The sequence below is a fragment of the Juglans regia genome, chromosome 8 (genome assembly GCF_001411555.2).
Source record: "Juglans regia cultivar Chandler chromosome 8, Walnut 2.0, whole genome shotgun sequence".
Classification (NCBI taxonomy): Eukaryota; Viridiplantae; Streptophyta; class Magnoliopsida; order Fagales; family Juglandaceae; genus Juglans; species Juglans regia.
The window spans coordinates 6,262,744-6,286,964 of record NC_049908.1 but is presented as its reverse complement, the minus strand read 5'-3'; the positions used below and the strand labels follow the sequence as shown (position 1 = coordinate 6,286,964).

General features: G+C 40.0%; 1 protein-coding gene across 1 annotated transcript; it reads left to right on the top strand.

Annotated features, from left to right (window-relative positions):
- The first annotated feature begins 17 nt into the window (after window positions 1-17).
- LOC109003267 (abscisic acid 8'-hydroxylase 3) lies at window positions 18-3,856 on the top strand. Its single transcript, XM_018981346.2, has 10 exons — window positions 18-294; window positions 526-847; window positions 1,861-2,010; window positions 2,091-2,283; window positions 2,440-2,519; window positions 2,652-2,738; window positions 2,813-2,891; window positions 2,986-3,092; window positions 3,219-3,337; window positions 3,526-3,856. Exons 1-10 carry the CDS (start codon window positions 47-49, stop codon window positions 3,641-3,643), a joined length of 1,503 nt encoding a protein of 500 aa, XP_018836891.2. The 5' UTR covers window positions 18-46; the 3' UTR covers window positions 3,644-3,856.
- The last annotated feature ends 20,365 nt before the right edge of the window (window positions 3,857-24,221 follow it).

Below are 24,221 nucleotides of genomic sequence, written 5' to 3'. Positions count from 1 at the left end.
AAAGAATGAATATAGCAGCCCACCCAGCAGCATAGCAGATCGAAAAATGCTTCCGCTATTGCTTCATCTCCTGCAACCTCGCATTTGTTGTTACGCTCTTGTTGTTTTGAGTGCCTCTCTGTTTTTGATGTCTCAAATAGTACCGAAGATGTTTCGATGCCGTTTTCAAGAACCAACCGCCGGGATTCCTCCAGGGAGTCCAGGATTACCGCTGATTGGAGAGACCTTGCAGTTCATGGCTTCCATCTACAGTGGCAAAGGCTTCTATCACTTTGTCCGGGTTCGCCATCTCCGGTACGTAACATCTCTTTCATAAATTTTCCGACGCTCTTTATACATGAATGCCATCTGCTTCTCTCCAAACCAGTTTCTAGTACTCCCAGGAAAAAGAAGTTTTCATAGATTATGAAAACTGGTTTTATCCAAAACTTCATGTGGATTTAAAAGTACATGCTTTTTTTTTTTTCCTCCTTGTTATGAGATTTTTGTTCTTCGAAACAAAAGGATCCTGAATTAGTGGAACAGGTACGGGAACTGCTTCAGGACAAACATCTTTGGGGAGACGCATGTCTTTGTTTCGAGCACAGAGTCAGCCAAGGCAATCCTGAACAATGACTCGGGAAAATTCACCAAAAGATACATAAGGTCGATCGCAGAGCTTGTTGGTGATCAAAGCCTTCTCTGTGCTTCTGACCAACACCACAAACTGATCCGTACCCGTCTCTCCAATTTGTTCTCAGCTACTTCTATATCAGTTCTTGTCAAACAGTTTGATGAATCAATCGTGGAAACATTCAACTGCTGGGATGATGGCAGCACTGTGGTCGTACTCCAAGAGGCACTCAAGGTACATTTGACCGAAAAATCCATAAGAAAAACAGATAAAAAGATATCATATTTTGTAATCCCAGATTGTTGAGGCAAACATATTTTAATTAATTGTTTATTTAAGTGGTAAATATTGAAATCATATTCTAAGTGGTCCTCTCTTTAAATGTGACACATCAATAATAAGTATGATTCCAGATAAAAAAAAAAAAAAAAATCTAAAATAAAAGGGTAATATTGTGTAATACACAGAAATGATTGGTCCAATTAAAGTAAATTTATGGTACTATATTAAGCTTGCGTTTAGATGGTAAGGTATTCTCAGGTATTTTGTAAAAAATAATAAAAAATTAATGATAGAATATTAAATAATAATAAAAATTATGTACAAAATAATAATAATAAAATAAATAAAAGTGAGCTAGTCGAAACTAAAGCCAAACTAGGCCTTAGTAACGTGTAACTTTTTTTTATATAAGAATTTTGTGAGAGTGGTAAAACTCTTGATAAAATAGTTGCTAATCACAAAGATGGGGACCCACAAGTGGAAAATCTGGTCCAAATCTGAATTGTTAGACTCATGCTTGCTTCAGTCTCTGGCCCAATTAAAGGCCTTCTAAATGGAGCCCATCAATGGATGAGAAGGAAACTAAGCGACCATAAAACGGAACCTCTGGCTCGAGTCACAGACTCAGAGGCCTCAGTCCTGCAAGCAATTGGATCCTTTCTTTCTGTCACCTGCTCTATCATCCAATACGAATCTCACAAATGAGCTAGAGCCGACTCTAATGAGCCGAACTCCAGAGCTACTATAATCCCTTCGAAAACCCAAGTCGAAGATCAACAGTCCTAGACATGTCGAGTTCACAATAGTATCAGAAAAGTGGCAACACTTCTTATCACACTGACTGAATTATCATCATAGTTGGCTGAGAAAGCCAGCATTTTCTTTTTTTGTTGTCGTTGTTGTCGTTTTAACAGTGGTCGAGAGTTACTATAGAGTACTGATGTTGGCGACTGGATCGGGTGCAGATAACTTGCAAAGCAATGTGCAAAATGCTGATAAGTCTAGACAGCGGGGAAGAACTAGAGATGTTGCAGCAGGAAGTCGCCCAAGTTTGTGAAGCAATGCTCGCATTCCCTTTGAGGTTACCTTGGACAAGATTCCATAAAGGCCTCCAGGTAAATATAATCAGAACGCCTAAAAAGTTTATAATTAGCCACATTTGATCATGTTTTTTCTTTGTTTAATGACAATTCAGGGCAGAAAAAGAATAATGAACATACTGGACAAGGCGATTAGTGAAAGAAGAGGAGGCATAAAACAAGCTTATCAAGGAGATTTTCTGCAACAGATGTTGATGGAGGATGAAAAATCATCTAGTACTCATGATGAAGCTCCAAGGCTGACAGATGCAGAGATTAAAGACAACATCTTAACTATGATTATTGCAGGTTAGCAAAAGATTGCTAAAGAAATACCCCGAATGTATATTAGCAGATCTATCTCATTTTGTTTTTGAAATCATTTTGTGGGGATTGATTCTTGAAAATTTTGCAAAAGTGCATAATATTCCTAAACTCTTACTTACATCTTGGAAGATAATGCAGGTCAGGATACAACAGCAAGTGCAATCACATGGATGGTTAAATTCTTGGATGAGAACCAAGATGTCCTTGAGACACTTAGGGTAAGTGAAACCAAGTATATACGCCCAACAGGCAACAACACACAGGATCGTGCATTTGTTGATGATTTCCATTAGATTATGGTATATTAATTTCTTAACTCTTCTTATATGCTAATTTGCCTATGGGAGCAGAATGAACAACAGCACATGGCAAAAAAGACTTCACTGAAGCCATATCTTTCGGTTGAAGATCTTACTGAGATGCCTTATGCTTCTAAGGTAGTACTTATTGCAGTATGATCATCTTTTTTGTGGATGTATTCGAAAAGTTGATAAATAGTTGTCACAAACAGGTTGTAAAAGAATCCCTACGGATGGCATCAGTAGTACCATGGTTCCCAAGACAAGCACTCAAAGACTGTGAGATTGAAGGTTTGTTGTCTTAAAGGCTTCAAAAAGTAAATACTCTGCTTAAGGAAGTATACATTTCATCTGATTTAAGGTCATGTATTAATTGCTGCTATAGGATTTAAGATCAAAAGAGGTTGGAACGTTAATATTGATGCTAAATCAATACACCTGGATGCTATGGTGTACAAGGATCCAAGAGAGTTCAATCCAACAAGATTTGCTGTAAGTCTTATCTCTTCCGGGAAATCTCAATTATTTGTTCTTATTTTCCGGGAAGGAAAAAGAAGTTGAAATTCATTCCTCGAAGTATAATTTGATAAGGTGATTTTCCCTCTCCCATTGATATAGGGAGAAACAAAGCCATACAGCTTCTTGGCATTCGGAATGGGAGGGAGGACTTGCCTTGGGATGAACATGGCCAAAGCCATGATGCTTGTGTTTCTCCACCGTCTGATCACCACATACAGGCCAGTGAATATATCTCAAAGAACATAATATATAAGAGCATTGCTTCAGCATACGTACAGTACTTTAGATCGAAATCAACCTCAATGTTTATATATTGAGATCAGTTCATGATCATCAGAAACAAAGCTAGCTATGATACTGTATTAATAATAATTAAGGTTGTTTGAATTGGAAATTTGTTGATCAGGTGGAAGGTGATGGACCCCGACACGAGCACTGAGAAGTGGGGGCTTTTCTCGAGATTAAAAAGTGGCTGTCCGGTGCAATTGATGAGAATCACTGAGGATGTTTCAGTTCAAACCTAAGAAAGACGTTAATTTAAGAACTTATGTATCATCTCTAGATCATGCATGTCAGGACTTTTCTAACTACATACGTTAATAAGACTTGTATATATGTGTGTGTATATGTAAGGCATGCATGCAGGGGTTGAATGATTTCCGCGATACTGGAAGATGAATATTGTACAAATCAATTTAGATAAGGAGTAATGTTAGATATAGTTATGAGTTCTGCAAGCGACGTATACTCTTTTTGAAAAAGAGTGGGGTCTACTATTAAAAAGTTAATTTTTTTCATGTGAGTCTCATATTTACTTATTTTTTTTTTCAAAATGAGTTTGTGGCTCTTACACACTTTATAACCGCAAATATCATTTCTTTATATATACACACACATAAACACTCTGATAAACGTGTGGAACTTTTTATTGTGGGAGAATGAAATCTTGGGTTTAACATACAGGGTTTGCTAGTCGGCCACCCATTTCTTACCGTTGGGCGCACGTGACCGCTAGCTAGTTCATTCTTCTTCTTTTTTTAAACAATTAGAAAACCACATAAATTCATTAATAGTAACTTTTGCAAACATTTAAAAACAAAAACAAAAACAAGATACACAAGCGGTAACTTTGACCGGTATACTTGAGGGGACTAAGTAGCATTTTCCTAACATAAAACCTTCTTGTGCCTTCATTTAAGTTTTTTCGAGGATGCACATAACCTAAAGAAAATCAACTATCTAGATCTCATCAGTATGTAACTGAGATATGACAATACGTGACACGACCCGTTAATCCAACATGAACATGACATGATAATAGCGGATTTGGGTTTAGCTTTAACGGGTTTGGGTCAAAATGTCCGTTAAGACACGATTGCTTAATGGGTCGATAACGGGTTAACCCGTTAAGAAATTTAAAATTACATTAATACCCTTATACCTAAAAACTAAAAAAAAATCCTAAGACTAAAGACTCCTGCCGTACTCTCAATCACTCGACTCACTCCCTCACATTCATCTTCATTCTTCACTCGCAAAAGGCCTCCCCCTTCTTTTCAACCCTGTCTCGCCACTCAAGCCTCAATCGCCAGCTTCTCTCCAGATCTCCAGCAACAAGGTAAGTTAACATCTCAAATCCTAGCACTTGAATCTTGATCTCTAATATTGGCATATTACTTTGATTTGATTTGATTTGGTGGATGATGATGATTTGAGATTTCCCATCATTCTTTATTCTTCAAGCTCCCTCTCTAAAGATTTCCACAGTTTCGGCTCTCCCTTTTCTTGGAGGCAAACAACGTCTTGGATCTCCGACTGTGGTGACCCTTTCTTGGTTCTCCTATGATCGCCAACCCAAAGAAAGAATCTTTCTTAGTTCTCCTACCATTTCTTAGATTTCCTACTGTGGTGATCCAACATTTTTCCTGGTTCTCTTGCCGTTTCTTTGATCTCATATCTCTCCATCTAACGTCTTTCTTGTTTTTCTTTTCCTACCATTTCTTGGATTTCCTACCGAACGAATGCTGATACCTTTTTTTTTTCTTACCGTTATACAAGATAACTTTATGAAGCGTCTACTTCGATCAAGTTTCTTCATCTTTAAAAATAAAATTCTTACTCAATTTCAAAAAGGTCCAAAATCTTCCAGATTTCAAGCACAAACTCAAAGAAACGTAGGGCCCCATTGACCATTGTATATAATATTTTAGCATACTCAAGATGTCGGCACCTTCTTTCTTTTTTAACAAAATTATATGGCCTGGGATCATTCATGAACATTAAGTCGTGCTAGCTAATTTTAATTATGAAGATATGTCCTGTGACCATTCATTTTGCTTAATTTGGCTTATTTTATTCTTTTTGCTCATTAAGCTTTTGGCAAAATGAATTATAATTTTCTATTTCTGATTTGAATTCGCGGGTCCAATGTGGTATATATATAAATTGAAGTAAATGTGAGCTTAATTAGCATGTGAGTTTTTACTGTAGATGAAAACTACTTGTCATAACATTCATGCATGTGAGCTTAATTAGCTTAATCTTTGAAATCTATGTATCTAAATAGGAGATGCACTCCTAGCTTACAGTGATCATGAATATGCATGAATGGGTGCATTATGACGACTTGTTAGTAAAACTTCCTGGAGTCAATTTGAAACTTGTAAACCATGCTTGTTTGTTATGGATTGTGGTAGTGTTCTGGAATGCTGATTTTATTGTTATACACTTGTAAAATCATGCTGATTTTTCATGTTCAATTTTGTTTTGTTATGTCAGATGTCAAAGGCAGCAGGTGAGAACGATAATTTGGTATTGTTGGAATTTTATTTTTGGTATTTGGTATTGTTGGGACTTAAGTTTAGACTTTGTTATATTGGTTGGTTGTATTGTTTCTTTATTTGGTATTGTTGGGACTTAAGTTTGGACTTTTTCATATTGGCTGGAACTTGACTGGATTGTGTCTTTGTGATATTGGTTGGTTGTATTCAATGTATTGTGTCTTTGTTAATAGGAATCGTATTCAATGGAATAGGGCTTGTTTTACTTGCAGTTGGCCTTTTCTTTGTGAAGGATATTTGATTGTCATATTGGTTTTAACTTTATTAGATGTTAACATATGAATAATAGTAATGATTTTTTATTAGTAGTTAGTTTTATGTTTTTAGATGATATTGTGATTTTAATTTTAATGTGAAATTATGTGAATTAGGTTAAAATAAAACGGGTTCAAACAAGTTAGTTCAACCCATTAACATATAATGGGTTGAAATGGGTCATGTCGTATTGACTTATTTTTTATTAATTAATAATGGGTCATAACGGATCATGTCGTGTCAACCTGTTATGTTAACGGGTCGTGTTAAGGTTTGAGATCTTGACACGTTAAGTTTGGGTCGTATTAGGGTTTGAGATCTTGACACGTTAAGTTTAACAGGTCGTGTTCATGTTGACCCATATAGTATAATATTCATACTTCGACAGAACATGACACGAACACAACCCGATAACACGATTTGTCACCCCTGGGTGTGTTTGCCAATTGATGTGAAAAACACATTTTCATATTAGAGATATGACATATTCTGATCTGTATCATATTTTATTTTATTTATAAATCAAATTATATTATGTCAACTATGTTGAATATATGTTTCCTATGTTAATTTGTAAGTAGAATTTAATTATTTTGTAGCTGATCACATGTATGATTGGGTTAGCGGTCCAACTTTAGTATTTGGTAGTCCTTTCCAATTGCCAATGATCAACAAAAAAAGAAAACTGAAGATTTAATATATATATATATATATATATATCTCCTTATACTTAAAAGAGCCTATAGCCCAATGAACATGAATGAACAGTAATGAATAGTAAACTTGTTTTATTCTTTTTTTTCTTCTCCTTACATCTATCTCTACATCCTCACAGCAAAATCACCACACAAATCACAAAATCACCGCACAAGTTTTCACACAAATCACAAAATCACCACACAAATCACAAATCAGGGGTCGTCGGCTGGAGGAAATGAGGAAGTGGAGGGATAGTCGGCGAAGGATGAGACTACTGGTGGTGGTGCAGTGCTGTAGGGGTGGCTAATGACGGCGCTAAGAGGAGAAACCCATGCATGTAGAGGGGTTGCATGCGTGGGGCTAGGGAGGAGCTACAGGTGGTGGATTAGATGGAAGTGCTCCACGGCGTGAGGGGAACCTCGGTGGTGGTGCTTGGTGGAGCTGGGGTTGAGCCGCGGTGGCGCAAGGGTGGAGAACCCGTACGTCGAGACCCATTTCGGGTTGCTCGTATGTGGCTGAGGGAGGATCTGCCAAGGGGCTTCGACGGTAGGGTTTGCTTGCCGGCGTGAGGGGAAGCCGGTGAGATGGTTGGTTACACCACAGGGTGGCGCATGACAACGTTGGGTTGCTTGAGGGAGGAGATTGGGTGAGAGAGAGGGAAGACATACGGCTGAAGGGGAAGGAGAGAGAGGGAGAAAGGGAAAGTGAGGGGGAAAATGTTAGGTTTAGGGTTTTAAATCTCAACCCTTCATCTTGAATCCACATATTTAACCTAACGGTGGAGGTTTAAACATTGATTTAAACTGACATAAAATAGATAATTAAAATATAAATATTATATCATACACTTAAAATCAACTTTAATTTATAAAATACTAATTTTTCATCATTAAATAAATGATGAAATTTTGCTGAACATTTTTAAGAGAATAACACTATCTAATTAATTTGAATTTTCAACATAATTTAAATCCCATAATAAATGATGAACATGAATGAACAGTAATTTTACTCTTATGCATTAGACTATTTTTAATATTTGGAATTACACTTTATTTTTTCTTTCAATTAGGCAGATGTGGCAAACGTGCAGCATATATATATATATAACATTCCCAACCAAGCCATCGCAGACTCACTCTTCGCATTCGCAAAGTTAATGTCCCCCATGTAGGGTATAATGGATGGAGAAGAAAAATTGTTCAAAAAACAATATATCAAGATCAATAAATTGGTATTTAATTAAGAGGTAAGATTTATTTTACAATATAAAACTTTTATAATTTTATGGATCATATTAAATTATGCTAATATTTAATTTTCTTTTTAGCTAAGATTTATATGTAAGCCAAACACTTCTCTTTAATTAATTTAATTTGGTGACACATACATTAATATTGTTTCCCCAGTCATTTGGGGGGACGAATATATAAAAGTACTTAGGTCTTATTGTGCGTATATACCTTAAATGTGGAAAAATAGAGTGCATGGGATCTCTCTCTCTCTCTCTCTCTCTATATATATATATAAAATGCTGTGTGCAATCGCCCTTGGGTAATCGATGGGGAACTGGTGCCCATGTGGTGAAGAAACGCATTGTTTCATTTGAATTCTCAAAATGCACGTCTTCTCCACGAAGCCAACCCATTCCCTTCGTCTTCCCCACTCTAGACCTGGTCTCCAAGAAGCCACCATCGAAGCCCCCTTCATCATCTCAACTTAGAGCAACCCCTTCACTTCTCCACTCAGATCTGGTCTCCACGAATCCTTCATCATACGTTTTGAAATTTCAGCAAAAGAATGAACACCTTTGAAATTTCAGCAATGATTTCATGTTGAACAGAAATATAAAAACCGTTGGTTTGGAGACTCTGAAAGTAGTTTTCCAGTGGCATGTGATCACATTCAAGAAGGAAGAGATAAGCGATTGTGTCGGAGTTGGGTTCGTGGAAATTAGTCAATGGGTTTTCAAGATCGAGCTCCATGGCCGTGAGTCCTAGTGTAAGGATCTCAGAACTGGGGTTGAGGTCCTTTAGGATACAAGAAGCAACACATGATTGTTTAAAAAAAAACAAAAGGGATAAAGAAAAGCTGCGAAAGTTGTATGTTTTATGGTAAAAGAAGATTCGTGGAGATTTGAAATTCACTGCTTTGGTTGCAGCTCTCTATCTTGTATTGTTTTTCTTCCATTCTTTTTTGGATCGATGTCTGCTAGCTGCTTCAGTGCTCTCTCTCGTGATAAGACAAGTTAACTCAGACTCATAAAAGGAAAATGTTTCATAAGGTAAGTAAGACTCAATCACTCCAATGAAGGAAATAGATCTCTATATAATGGGAGATCTCTGTAAATATGGGGATTCTCTACGACTTCTCTAGGCATAGACTCTGCCACGCATAGTGACTCCAAAGGATCTCTCTCAAGGGAGGCATCATATTCAATCTCTCGAAATCCTAAATTCCTCTATTGTATTGAAAGGTATGTGAGGCTATGAGATATTGTAAAATCGCCTAATATAGATTTTGCCCCCAAACAATCCATGGACGTAGGCTTTTATGCTGAACCACGTCAAATATGATTGAAGGAATGACCAAAGCGCCCTAGCTGACTACTAGATCTGTCTTACCTAGGGTTCGATATGGAACGCTCAAGCCTGCTTGGCTGCACTCGAAAGTGAGCCCATACCTACTAACTAGGACTATTGACGTCAAGTGCAATCTTATAGTTTACTTTTCGCACTCAATTGCTCTATCAGTTCAATCGACTGGTTGAGAAATGTTTTCTCCACATGTTCCATCCATCTTTATTAGTTCCAGAAATGGACAAAGAAGTTCAGTTGGGTCTCACTCCCTATTTGCCAACAATGGAATGGGACAATCATCTGGAAACGAGAAAATAGAGGCGTCGAGACATTCTATTAATTATATGACCCGAGCCTTGCCACAAGCTGGACTCGAACAAACACCTCTAGGCAAAAGACAAACCCAGTGAACTTCCTTTCCTTTATTCAAATCGTGACTTTTGTTAACATTGTTCCATTTGCAGGTACATCAGGGCGACTTTCTCTATCCTAATCCATTCTAGGCAGACTTTGAGTATCTGGAGGGAAACAATACTTAACAATTGAACGAAAGGTTGATGAAGCAGGTCCGTTCTGTTTAAGATCTTTGATGATTTTGTTCAATTCTTTCACTTCTTCAATGTGTCTGACTCGGCAGTTGCTAATGGACTGCGAAATATTTTTGCTTATTTGGGTGAAATAATAAAGAATGTCTTCATCATCATTATTCTGCATTTCTGACAGATGCCAAGAAGACAAAGGCCAAATCTATGTGTCTCTCTATTTATTTTATATTTTCTTATTTATTATTTATTTTATGGATGAATGCAAAGAATATCGTATTGACACCTGAATCATCATTGTGGGTCGAAGGTAATTATTTTCTCTATCCTGGCCTGTTGTACGAATTTATGCATTAATAGTTCGATGGAGATTTTCAACCATCACCCTAATGCAATTAAATTCAACGCATATGTTCCAATAGATGTTTTAAAGCAATATAACTAATGAATTGCTCCAACAATATTTTACCTTAGTGATCATGGCTATTAAAGTCGTGTTTCACACACCTTTGGGTCAGGCTCCGGCAACTCAAGTTTTCGGGAGCTCAAGTCTTCGGGAACGAGCCTGCAAAACACGGAGAGTAGTGCAACATGGAGAGGGCGGCTTGCGGCCAAGTAACCACCGATGCTAAAGTTAGTAAATATTCTTAGAAGTTTGTAAATAAGTAAAGAAGTCTAGGGATCTGAGAGAGTTATCCTCGTACCTGAAATCTGCTATTTATACTATAAGTCTGGGGGGACAGATCGTGCCTGCCCCCAGGAAGTCTGCGTCCTTCATATTGGTTCCTGTATTAGAATCTTTAAATGCGGTGTGCCTCTATGCAGCGTCATTAATGTGGCGTGTTGCCCGGGTAGTGGAGCCATTAATACGGCGTGGTTCTCCGACCTCCTTCTCTCAGATTGTCTTCTTGATGGTTCGTTGTTATCTTTCCTGTTAGCAGATCAAAGGATCTTCGAATATTACGCCTGCTATGCGAGCTGGGCATTTGAGGGTTGGACACTATTCGAGGGGCCTTCAGATCGATGAGTCTCATCCCCTGCAGCACCATCCGTCATGCAGGTTGCGTCCAGAGGACTTTTCCCGTGGGCTGGGTTTAGGACTATTTGCCCTGAGCTAGGCCTTTGGTCTTACTTCTCTTCCATCCACAGGCTTCTTAGGCTTGGGGGAAATTCCCTTACAGTTACCCCGCTAATTCCCACTGGATGAGTACGATGGAAATTTCATCATTATCTGAACTCGCCTTGTCACTAAGGCCAGGATCCCTTTATTGATGTACGCACTGCTCTGAAGTATGGGGAGGCTCCTGTCTGTTGGTAATCCTGGCAACATTTCCCATCATCCTTGATTGGCTCACCTTTTGATGACGTCTTTCCAAGTTCATTAATGTGGGGGTGTCAGGCAGCTCTTTGAGTTCGCGTCGCTTCACAGACCACACTCCCAAAATTCAAAGCGGCACGTATTTCCCCTTCTACCTCGGTGTGTGAGAGACTAACCGTCATCTCCCCCTTATATAAAGTTAGAGTGGGGTGTGGTTTCCATCTATTGCATAGTAACCGTCTTGCTTTTTTAGTTTTTTTTTTCCTTTCCTTTCCTCTGTCCAATCTTCTCCACTATCTGAAACATTGGTGGTGATGGTTTCCGAAAAATCTATTCAACCCAATGTTTATGGTGGAGGTTCTGGTGATACTGGGTCGTTGTTTGGGGGCAACAGATGGCGCTCAAGTGCCACAAAGTCAATGTTGGCTTCCTTGGCCCTCACTTACCAAGTACTAGAGTCAGTATTTTTTGAAGTTCCTAGCCCCAACGAGGGTGTCGTCGATGCAGAGGGTCATTCCACAAAGGTGACCCTAGTTCCTTCCATGTTTACATGCGGCCTGAGCTGCCTTTCCCTCACTCTGTTCACAACCTTTTGGACTGCCATTAATCTGGCCCTTCCCAACTGCACCCGAATGCTTGGAGACTATTGATATGCTGCAGCATTATCTAGCGGTGTGCTCTGCTGGAATCGTATCCGGCTGATGCGGATCTTATTGGACATGAGTTCTTTCTTACCCATTAGGTGCTATGGCAAAAGTGGAATGTCTGCAGTTTCAAGGCGACACACGCCCTAGTCACCTTGGAGTTAAGGTACTGCAAGGTGAAAGATTGGTTTCCCAAGTTCTTCTTTTGATCGTGGATATGAGTTCTCGGTAGGCCAAGTGAACTGCCGCGAGTTCCCAATACAAAGGAACTGGGGAAAGGTCTCGGAGGACAAGGCTGTGCGTCCGTCAGCTACTTCTTATGAAGTGCGGCGTATTGCGGCTTTCCAAGAATGGGTGCAGATTAACCCCGAATGCGTCTTCTCCGAAGTCCTTCTTTCTGAGGAGAGTTTAAGAAGTTCTGCCTCCCCTTGGTCACCTTCCTTCCAATGATAGGGCGACTGCGGCTCGAATTCAAGCTATTCTTGCTCGAAAGTGCTCCTCAGACCTTCTCTCGTCGGACAAAGGGAAGAAACCTCATTAAGAGGGTGCTCGGATTAACAGCATACCCTCTTTTGGAGCCCTATATCCTCCACTAGAAGTAGGCTATCCCGGCTGCCAGCCGCTCTGTTGCCACAGTGACTCTGAAGAAGGTGCTGGTAAGCGGACCGGCCGGTGATCCTCCCATAACGTCATTATCGGCTGCTACTGCTGAGGCGTCTGTGGATGAGGTTGAGATGGATGCCTTACTCCAGAGTCTTTTTACAGCCACTATTCCTGAAGAGGGGTAGCACTATTCTTCATGTATCTCTCCTCAATCTTCTTCTCGTTCTACTGTTGGTAGTCACTCCCTCGAGGCCACTAACGAAGGGGCAGCGACCATTACTTCCAGTAACCGTGTGGAGATAATGGATTGTTTGAGAGATAAATCCCTTATGGATGTTATAGTACACGAGGGTTCGAGGAGTCCGGTCACTGACTTGCTTGTCCAGGCAGAGCACCCAAAGGGGGGGGCAATTCCCCTCTGGACGTTATAGCCGACGAGGGTCCGCATGACAAATCGTCCTTCCAGGTCGAGTGCCCAGTAGAGGACGAACCCCTCCTGAATGTTACCATTGGCCTCGGCCAGGAGGGTTTGTGCAAAGGTCAGACTGGTTCTCCTCAAGCAGCCGAGGGCTCTGTAGAAGTTCTCCCTCATTTGTCCCAACTGGCAACGAAGGGGAGTAATGAGCAAGCCATTAGTCAGGTAGTTAAGTGCTTGTCTTGCTTCTTCCACGAGGTTCAACAGTTTCTTTCCTATCTTTTCCTTTCTTCTAGCCTTGGAGTCTCCCCTTACTGATCGTTGGATGTTGATTTTTTTGTTTGTTGCCAAAGTACTTCTCAACTGGCAGCTTTTATCATGGACAGTCAAGAGGCCATTGTGCAAGAGAACCTAGGCCTTCGCTCGATGACTATAACTTCCCATGACTGTGCTCGCAGCAAAAGGGAAGAGAGGGAGTTGTTGGTGCGTGAGCTGGAGAGGACGCGGCTTGACCTGGCAGACGAGCACAAGAGGATGAGGAGGCTGCAGTGCCACAGGAAGAAGCACAAGAGGAAGGCGAAGAAGGAGAAGGAACAATTAGAGTGGCTTAACCAAAGTCTTCGGGACAACTTATCCCAAGTGCGGGATGTCGCCCTCTCCTTAAAGAGACAACTGAAGTTGTTCTCGGGAATCCGTGATGAAGCGTGAGGACTCGGGTCGTTGAGGGCCATAGGTTGATGTAGGCAATCCTCCTAGAGAGTCCGGAGCTACGTTCGTGGTATTTCACAAATTACCTGTAGGGACTTGCGCTTGCCAAAATTCCAACCAGCACAACGGCCCTTAAAGCCAACCTCGACCTGGGAAGGAAGAAGATGCCCAACGCTTTCCCGGATCCAGTTGTTCTCGCACCGGTCGTTGTAGAGCCGGATAATCCTGCTGCTGCTATTGAGGCTGGTGTTTCCAGGGCTGAGACTTGACTATTTCATTGCTTTGTTCTTCCTTTTTCTTTTTCTTTTGACTGTACACATGTACCTGCAATTTTTCGTCCAGCGACTTGTATATATTAATTAGTAAAAATACCTTATTTTATATGCCTTTTCTTTTCCGAGCATCTCCTTTATTTGTTTTGGTGACCGGCTTGGGGAAAATTTGAAGTATGAATCCGTAGGGCTCTTACCCATCCTGCTAGCTGGCCGTTCTTTTGCCCTTGCTGCGTTTGTTTGTCTTTACTAGACAGTCGTCCTTGGGACATGGCTCTTGGGTTTTTCTGTCTATGCCTTCCCAGTTTAGATATACTTGGACCCCAAACTACTTGTTATTTAGTCGACTGCATTTTATTGTTTTGATGACCATACCCGACCATGGCTTTTCCGTCATTTCCTTTTTTCTTCTCATGTGGCCGTAACTTGGGGCTAGGTTTGAGGACTTTGTGACCCACCCCGCTAGCACCTGATTTAAACCTGTCGACCCCGCTAGCCGATAGCTCTCTTGTTCATGCTATTTTCGCCGGCCTTTGTTACATGGCCAATCTCCTGGGGCCCTGATGACTCCATCTTGTGAAGCCTAAGTTCTCTAGATTCTCTTTGCGCTGGTTTCCTTCCTTAGTCTTTCAGTCGTGTTTTACCCCTCCGTGCTGTTTTATTCTTTCGCTTCAACATTCCTTCATTGTATAATCTTCCAGTGGGGCTAGTCCCTTGACCTACCGCCAGGAGGCAAGACAATCTTGGGCTAGATCAGCCTCCTTCTTCTGCATTGATGGGGAGTTGCCTGGTCAGTCTGGAGTCATATCCGCCCTTCTTTGTTTGGCTTTTCATATATCTCCTGCTCGTCAAATAGGGAGCTATCATTACTCTTTTGAGGACAGTAGTCAATATTGCAAAGTCTTTTTTTTTTTTTTTTTTTTTCAGACTGCATCACGTCATGCTCACTACTTTTCTTGTTGTGCCACTATTGTCCTTATAGTTAATGCTTGTGGCTTTTGTTTTGGTTTTTGGGAGGTTCACAAACTCAACCTACTTCTGCTTGTTGACATTATGTAGCTTTCTATGTGATGTCGTTTCCTTTTTGGAGATTCTTTTTACTTCGGGTAGCCGAAACACTAAGCCCGTATAAGCCCATACTCCATTGGGAGAGGTCGGGATGCCTCAAGTCAGCCCGCCCCTTTTGGTTCCCCAAGAAAGAAGGTAACTTCTTAAGATGGCAGCGGGGCCAATCCGCTCTTTTGCTGTGATTGGAGTCGGAGTAAATATTCGGACCGCCCCGAGGGCTAAACCCACTCTCCTCCGCTGGAGGGACAAGACAACCCTTAGGCCTACCTTTCTCTATAGTATCCACGGTGAGTTAAGTTATTTGGGCAGTTTGTTATTGAACCCGCTCCCACTCGTTGAAATCATAGGGAAATGTACGGAGGTTGGGGTAAGTATTCGAGTACCACAAGGGCTAAACCCGCTCTTCTCAGTGGGAGGGATAAGGCAACCCTTAGACCTACCTTTCCCTACAGTATTCCACAAGGAGGTAAGTTTTTCTGGTAATCTGTTACTGAACCCGCTCCCACCTGTTGATGCTTATGAGGAAGGTAAAGTTTCTGACTTCAGGTAGCTGATGACTAACCCGCACTCCACCATGGGAGGGACAAGGCAACCAGCTTAAGGCCTACATTTCCCTGTGGTATCCCGCGAGGAGGTAAATTAGGGTAGCAATATAGATGGCCGCTCTTCGCCACGATAAGAGTCAGCGTAAGCTATACGGGTCACCGGGGGGCATGGCCCACTCTCCATCGTGAGAGGGTTAGAGCTGCCTTCAGCCTAGCTCACCCCTTTGGTCCCGCGAGAGGTACATTGTTATGGCAGTTTGAGACTGGACCAGCTCCCGCTCATGGGTATCATAGGGAAGGAAAGTGTTGGGTTAGGCCGGAGGCTGGGGTAATTCATTCGAGGAGCCATGAGGCTGATCCCACTCTCGTTTGAGGGAGAAATAAGGCAACCCTTAGGCCTACCTTTTCCCGTGGTATCCCGCATAAAGGTATGTTATTCGGGTCGTTTGTGACTAGACCCGCACTCGCCTATTAACATCGGTAAGGAAGGTAAGCCTTCATCTTCGGCCTGCCCGAAGGTTGACCCTCACTCCGCCGCAGGAGGGATAAGGCAACCTTTAGGCCTACCTTTCCCTATGGTGCCTAGCGGGGAGGTAATAATTAAGTTGTCGATGACCTTGTTGTCTCAAATTTTATTAGTTGCAGATTGTCTTGTTGGTGCTTTGCTGGTAATATGAAAGTTTGAAGTAGACGTTTTGTATTGTCCTGTAAAATCACTTTCTCATTAAGTATAAAGAAATTACATGCTGGATAAAGAGATATTACAAGACCACATGAGACTGAGTTTTCTGCCGGGGAGGTTGTTGCCCATTCTTCCATCTTGGTTCGTGCACCGCCCCATGCTCCCCCTCGAGCCTGACAGGGCAAGTCTCAGTAGAGGCCTGCCATGGCTCTTTCTGCAGTGTCCGGCCTAATCTTTCATGGTAGTGTTGTCCAAGGCGGCCCCACCATCCTTCTGCTTTAGCTCTTGGACGTAACATTCTCTTGTTAAGACCTGTTTGCCTTGGATCTCCCCCACTCCTTGGAGAGTTGGGAACTTCATTTTGAGGTGATAGGTTGATGTGATGGCTAACAAGTTGTTGAGGGTGGGCTTCCCAATAATGGGGTTGTATGACAACAGAGTCTTAGGGGCCAGTCGCAGCAGAGCGGCATCTATGCCCATTCTGGTGAAGGCTCCCCATAATAGGATGTCCACGAAACTCCCGTTATGGATGAGGATTCTACATGAGATGAAGTTGGCAACAAGCATAGTGACCACTAGTGCGTCGTCGAAGGGGTACATAACCCCCTCATTGTCGGCCTCTGTGAAAGAGATGGCAGGGGTAGGGTCACCCATTCGATGTTTGGTGCGATGATACTCAGCCGAGTACACCTCGTGATACTGGGCTTGCCTGGCGTGTGCTTTCCTGCTTGAGGAGGTAACACACCCGCTCGTGAATCCTCTTGTTATGGTTCGAATTTTCCCGAGTAGGGGCTCCTGCCTCGACGAAGAACGAGGATGATCTGGCTGCAGTTCCCATACCGACAGCTGGCACTGAGGATTGTTTGCCCGCCTGTGCTGGTTGCCTCGATTCTGACTTTTCTCTCTCGACCTTTCCCTTCTATCCTGTTCCAATCTCTGGGCCGGGGAGCGACGTCGCCTCTCCTGATCCGCATACTCCCTCCTCCCTTGCTAGGAGAAGCAGTCCTCGTGTGAGGTGGACCTATGGTATGTGTAGTAGCGGCGCGCTGCTCCCCAGTCGTCTTCCCTTTGTGCGACGTGGGCCAGTCGTACCATGGGTCCCGATCCCCTTGCTGAGACGTCCTCCAGTCTCTTTTCTCTGGAGCTCTTCTCTGGTTTCTCGTGGGGCTTAGCCTTGGTTGGGGACCTTCGTCCTTTTCTCTGCCCACTCCAATTCCTTCATTCATGGCTCTGTCAATGCTCGAAGAGTGTCTTCTGCATTGATAAAGTTGTCAGTCTGGCCCATAAACTCTCGCAACGTCACGGGAGTCCTTCTGGCCAGCTCGGTCATAAACTAGGATCGTGGCCAAACTTCTCCTAGAAGCACCGCCAAAGTTATCCTCTCATCTAGGTCGTCGGTGGTCATGCGCTCCTTATTGAACCGAAGTAAGTAGGACTTCAGGCTTTCATCCTCTATTTGTTTGATGGTGAGGAGGTATGCTGGCGGACGCCGCCTCCTTCAACTGAACATGAACTGGGTCAGGAACAGTCTGACTAGCTCGCCAAATCCGTCCACCGATCCAAGTGCCAGTGACCCAAACCATACACATGCTACTTCCCTTGGGAAGCCATGCAAAGTCATGTGAGCCCTGAAAGTTTCCCAAGTGCTCAAGATGGTACCTTCCTTCATCATATATCTCCATATTAGGGACCCTAAACTTTGGTAGTAAAGGAACAGCCATCACCTCTTCTGTATAGGGTAAACCAGTGCTTGTGAGCAACTTGTCCACCGTTGACGATGTACCCACCTTCCTCGCTATCTCCTTATATTTTCCTTTAAGGTTGTAAAGCTCGTCTTGCATGTTCTTTTGCTCCTCTTATTTATTTGGTCCAACTTGCGTGTTCCTGGACCCCACATGTTCATTGTCACCGGATCCTGCTCTGTCTTCTTGCTCCTGCTGAGGTTTTCTGAGTTTCTCGTTTTCTTTGTGAAGTGTTTGCACTTCGCCAGTTAACTTTGTTACCCATTCCTCCATAGTTTTCAACCTTACTTCCATGGCGTCTCCCATGTTTCTTCTGAGTTGCTCGGAACGGGTTGTCGCAGGCATGAGAAAGACACGCAAAATCTATTACGATCCCACAGACGGTACCACTGTTAAAGTCGTGTTTTGCACACTTTTGCGCCAGGCTCCGGCAACTTAGGTCTTTGGGAAGGAGCCTACAAAAAACGGGGAGTAGTGTAGCTTGGAGAGGGCGGCCTTGTGGTCGGGTAACCTCCGATGCTAAAGTTAGTAAATATTTTTAGAAGTTTGTAAATAAGTAAAGGAGTCTAAGAAGCAGATAGAGTTATCCTTGTACCTGAGATCTGCTATTTATATTATAAGTCTGGGGGATAGATAGTGCATGCCCCCAAGAAGTCTACATCCTTCATACTGTTCTCTGTGCCAGAATCTTTAAATGCTGCATGGCTTTGTGAAGATGTCACTTATCATGTGGCGTGTTGCCTAGATAGTGGAGCTATTAATGCGACGTAGTTTTCCGACCTCCTTCTCTCAGACTGTTTTCTTGATGGTCCGGTCATATCTTTCCTGTTAATTAGTAGATCAAAGACTCTCCGCATATTACGCCTGTTATGCTGGCGGGGCACTTGAGGGTTGGACACTACTCGAGGGGCCTTCAGATTGACGAGTCTCATCCCCTGTAGCACCATCCCTCCTGCAAGTTGCGTCCAAAAAACTTTTCTCGTGGGCTGGGTTGAGGACTATTTGCCCTGGGTTGGGCCTTTGGTCTTACTTCTCTTTCATCCACATGCTTCTTGGGCTTAGTTGGGAAAAAATCCCCTTACAATGGCCATTTATGGGACAGAAGCATTTATATATTTAGGTTCATTTCCTGATTTGTTACTATGATTTTTTTTACTCTATTTTTTATTTCAGAGTATTTGTTGAGGTCCCCCAATCCCTCTTGATATAGTTTTCTCTGCATTAGTTATTATATTTTTCCAACAAAAAAATAATCGTTTGTCAAGGAAAATTTAAAAAAGAAAAAAAACCGTATCTCATCATGTATGGGTGACAATATGTGCCATGATTCGTGAATCCAATACAAACATGATGCGAAATTTGCGAGTTTGAGTTTGATATAAATGAGTTTGGGTAAAAACGGGTTAAACTTTTAGGACACGATTAATAAACGGGTCAATAACAAGTTAGCCTCCCTAACCCGAGAGCACCCCGTAATAACCTGTTTAAATTTATTTCAAAATTACAATTTTATTATTATTGAGTAGTAATATTGGTATTTCTCAATATTGTCATTTTTTTATTGTTGAAAATTGTATTATAGACCTATGTTCATATTTGTTACCGTAGGATTTGTAATATTGGTTTTATTATAGGTTAAAATTTGGAAAATATTGATATTGTTTGTTAGTAGGTAGTCTTATTATTATTTTTAGCTATTGTGATTATCAATAAATATAGATTTTAACTTTTATGTGAAATTATGTTAGTCAGGTCAAATGAGTTATGTGTGTTAGTTCAACTCATTTACATGAAATGAGTTGTGCCGTGTTGACATAATTCTAATAATTAATTATTAAACAGATCAAAACGAGTTATATGACCCATTACTTAAATGTGTTGAATTAAGGTTTGAAAATTTGACAAATTTAACTTAACAGATCAAGTTTGAATTGACTTATATAATCAAATATCAGATATTTGGCTTGACGTGACACTAATACCACCCGTAAACACGTTGCCACCCCGTCATGATGTCCCTTTAAAAAAATTAACGACATGCTTCTTCTTTTTTTCCGCCTGGCCGGACACAATGCTGCATGTTGATGTGATTTATCGTTGAAAGATGGAATTATTTGGATGGCCGCGTCGTAACTTATTGGACAATGAAAGTTGAAACACCACCCGCCAATTCAACAAAACCAAAATACGCGGAGATAGATACATGGTACTTGCTGCCAACTTTTCCCGCATTAATCATGAAATGCATCGATCGCTTAAAACATAGAACGGAATAAAGTTCGATATTATAATTAGCATCATTCCCGCTATAAATAACAGAAACCACTTGCATATATGCCCAAGATACATATATATACATATATATATATATATATGTATATAAAAGAACTGCAACGTACCTTCAATCCTCCGGAAGAACACGTCGACCGTACAAACGGATCAGATGGCTAAGCAATTACTCCGTCAACTCTCATATGCCCTCCTGATCTTCCTCTTCATTTTCCTTACAATTTTCTCCACTGGTATATGGATCATCATCATCATCTACTTTTTCATAATACATTCTTCGGTACCGATCTTTCGTATATATTAACGCAACTCTTGATAAAAAATTTGTACGCGTGTTCAAGTATTGCATGTTAGCTCCTGATCATCATCTTATAATAATTTGATTCATGCATTCGTCTCTTCCTAAATGTAGAGATGGCTATGATGGAAGCAAAACTGTGTAAGAGGCGCAGCGAATTAACTTGGTTCGGAGTTTGTGGAAATTCCGATCACTGCAAGGATCAGTGCATTAACGTGGAGCTAGCGTGCAGTGTTTGGGGCTTGTTATGCCGACTTCCCAGAATTTGCTTGCTTCTGCTACTTCAACTGTTGATGTGGGCGTATCAAGCATGCTTTAGTACTCAAGTCATGGTCTGTCTTGATCAGCTTCAAGTTTCATAAAACGGTCGTGCTACTGCATGCTGCATGCAAGCAGTACTGTGAACTTAATTATAAGTCTTATATCCGTGTCGACGCACTTTCAAAAGTTGCATGCGCCCGGCTGTTTACTCTGTGTTTGTTAACTATTAAATAATACTGCAAGCTACTACTGCTGCTACTTCATCATGTGTTTAATTTTTGAATCTTAATTCTCTAGCTATTTATCATGATTTCCCTTGTCCTTTTTGTTATCCGCAAATTATATGATGAGATTGCATGCATTAATGAACAAAATTAACCATGTTATATACTCATGTTAGGTAGATCATAACTCAGAATCTAATCCGGGAACATTGCATGGTGATAAGAGAATATATAGGTAGATCAGCTTGAGACTTTTAGATGAAGTGCAGCCTGACAAACTGCTTCGATCTCATTTGAACTCGTTGCTAGGAAATTAACTCATTTGTCCTTTTAAAAATGGCCGGAAAGAAATACATTTCATAAGAAATGCCTGACTAAAGAAGCACAGATCGATCATATTAAAAACGTGCGCATGATTAGTACTGCAGGGAAAAGGGCGGCCGAATCCAAAATTTTTAAAACATCAATCACAATATACCCTATATTTTATTTATAATTATATACATATAGCAAATGCCCCATATATATGTTCTCTAAAATCTTCTAAAATTTCAATATACCTAGAAATGTCTTTCTCCAATTTTGTTCCTATAGTTCCGAAATTTTGTATAATTTCTATATATTATTTCTTTTCAAGGATGTGACTTCACCAAGATTAAAATAAAACTAGGTCTAGGAAAAATAATAAATTTATTAATACGGATCTCAAATTTTTTTTGTTATACAATATTAGACTTCTTAATATAGATTCTAAAGTAAAAATACAAGAAAAATCATTTATGGTCGATGATTTACAAGAAAAATAGTTGAGAGATTTTATCCTCTAGACTTCATTGAGTAAAAGAATGTTTATTTAAGGTATCAATTATAGCATTATATGCTTAATGTGACACGAAAATATTTAGATTTTACATGAAATTTGATGAACTAGCTAGCTTACATACTAAAATGAAAGATGACCTTCTGAAAGATCACTTGATAATTTCTATGAAGAAAATAAATTCTAAATATTTCATTACAAAACTAATTAATAATGGATCATTAATATTATTACATGAAATATTATTGTTAGAAATTTGAAACATATATATATACATTGTATATATAACAAATTATCACTACAACAAATTTGATTTTTTCCAGCGATTTTTAGATCGTCGCAACTAGTCATCATTTGCGGCGATTTTTAATTCGCTACTAAATTCCAACGCAATTCATGAGACAATCTGATACTGAAATCACTTTTATTTATTTGCGGCGACTTTTTTTGTCGCAATAAACTATTTTTAACTGTAGCAGCAATTTTATCTTCGTCGAAATAAAAAGTGCTGCAATACCTTTTTTTTGCGGGGAAAAGTCACCGTAAAATGCATGTTACCAAATTTATTATACTATTTCTAGCAAAGTTTAGTCGCCGCAAATGAGAATTTGCAACATTTTCTAAATTGTCGAACGAGTCTCACATATTTTGCGGCGACAATAACGCGCCACAAAAAATGCCAAAATTTAATTCACCCGCATTTTGTCCTTTTTTATTTCCCTCCAGCCGCTCTCCCCTTCTCTCCCCAATCCATCTTCGTCTCTTATACGGTGCACAAAAAACTTAGAAATATTTCATACCATCTTCGTCTCTTGTACAGTACAACATTTTTTGATTTTTTTAATATTATTTTATTTTATATAAACGTGTCACACAATAGAAAAGTTACCCCATCATAAAAGCTGCTGGTGCCGTCACTGCAAACAGGAGACATGCATTTGTTCGGGTGACATGTCGTATATAATACTATATATGATATATATTGATACTACAGACTTATTAATAGGGCCGGCCGGTTTACGTGAACTGCATGTACAGCAGCCATGCATATATCATGCATGCCGTTTGACATTCGCATGATCCACATGAAATAACACATCATTTCCAAATTCTACTCGTTCCAAATTAAGCATAAAAGCGTACGTTCGATTCTAGTTAGTACTGTTTATCACGGCCTTCATGATCTCATTTTTCATGAAATGTTTTGTTCAAGTTGCGAGCAATCTCTCATTTTTTTTAAAAAAAAAGTATTACAGATACAAAAAAATTATATAAACTGTAAATTTATAAATTGACATAATTTCATATAATTTGTTAAATATACTTTACGATAAAATTAATAATGTTACAATCTAACGTAAGACATGATCGAGGCACATTATTTTGTGGATTTAGTTTATGCAATCCATTCGTAGCTAATTAAAGTATTTCTCTTCAAACAATTACTACTACAAATCATTCTACTGATCTTTAAATGATATTCTCATTTTCTTCAAAATCATTCTAGCTACTCTAATATTACAAATTATAATATTTATCCCTGGCCTTTTTTTCCTCTTTTTCATCTAATTAATCTATTCTTTCTATATAATTAATCTTTCCATGGCTACCAAGGTGTAAATTACATAAGTGAGCAAGAAAAATCTAATGAATAAATAAAATAACATAAACTCAAAAAAAAAAAAAAAAAACAAGGGCTTGGATTACAATGCATGCATGCATTACATTGTTCAGGTGTCTGGCCTACTGATCATGATATAAAGAAATAAATTTAACATGCAGTACACGCGTTGGAAATTGAAACTGATCGATCAGGATTCGCTACAACAAATTTTTGTTTTGGGACGAAATGAAAATCATCTCAAAATATATTTTTAAAGATGAAATTCAAAATTTGTTCTAAAAAATTGACTGATGTCGGTATCCGTTCAAACATAAAATTTTGTGTTTGAACAAAATATATTGGGACGAAAAAATTTGTCCCTAATAAAAATTTCATTCAAACGTAAACCTAACCGTTTGATCTTAAATTTAATAAACCTTCAAAAGGTTATTTGGAACCGTTGAATGTTAAATTGGTGGATTAAGTTATCAAATTTAGCAAAAATTTGAGTAATTGTTCAAACAGTGTATTTAGATGTTTGAACACGAAGGAGTTACCATTCGAACAAATAAAGTTAACGCTCGAACGACCATTGAATGGTCTGAAAGGAAATTATGGTGGGTTAGATGAATAAATATTTGACAGAAGTAGAAAATACTTTCGAAGGCTTCTACAATACGTTCGAATAGTGGCAG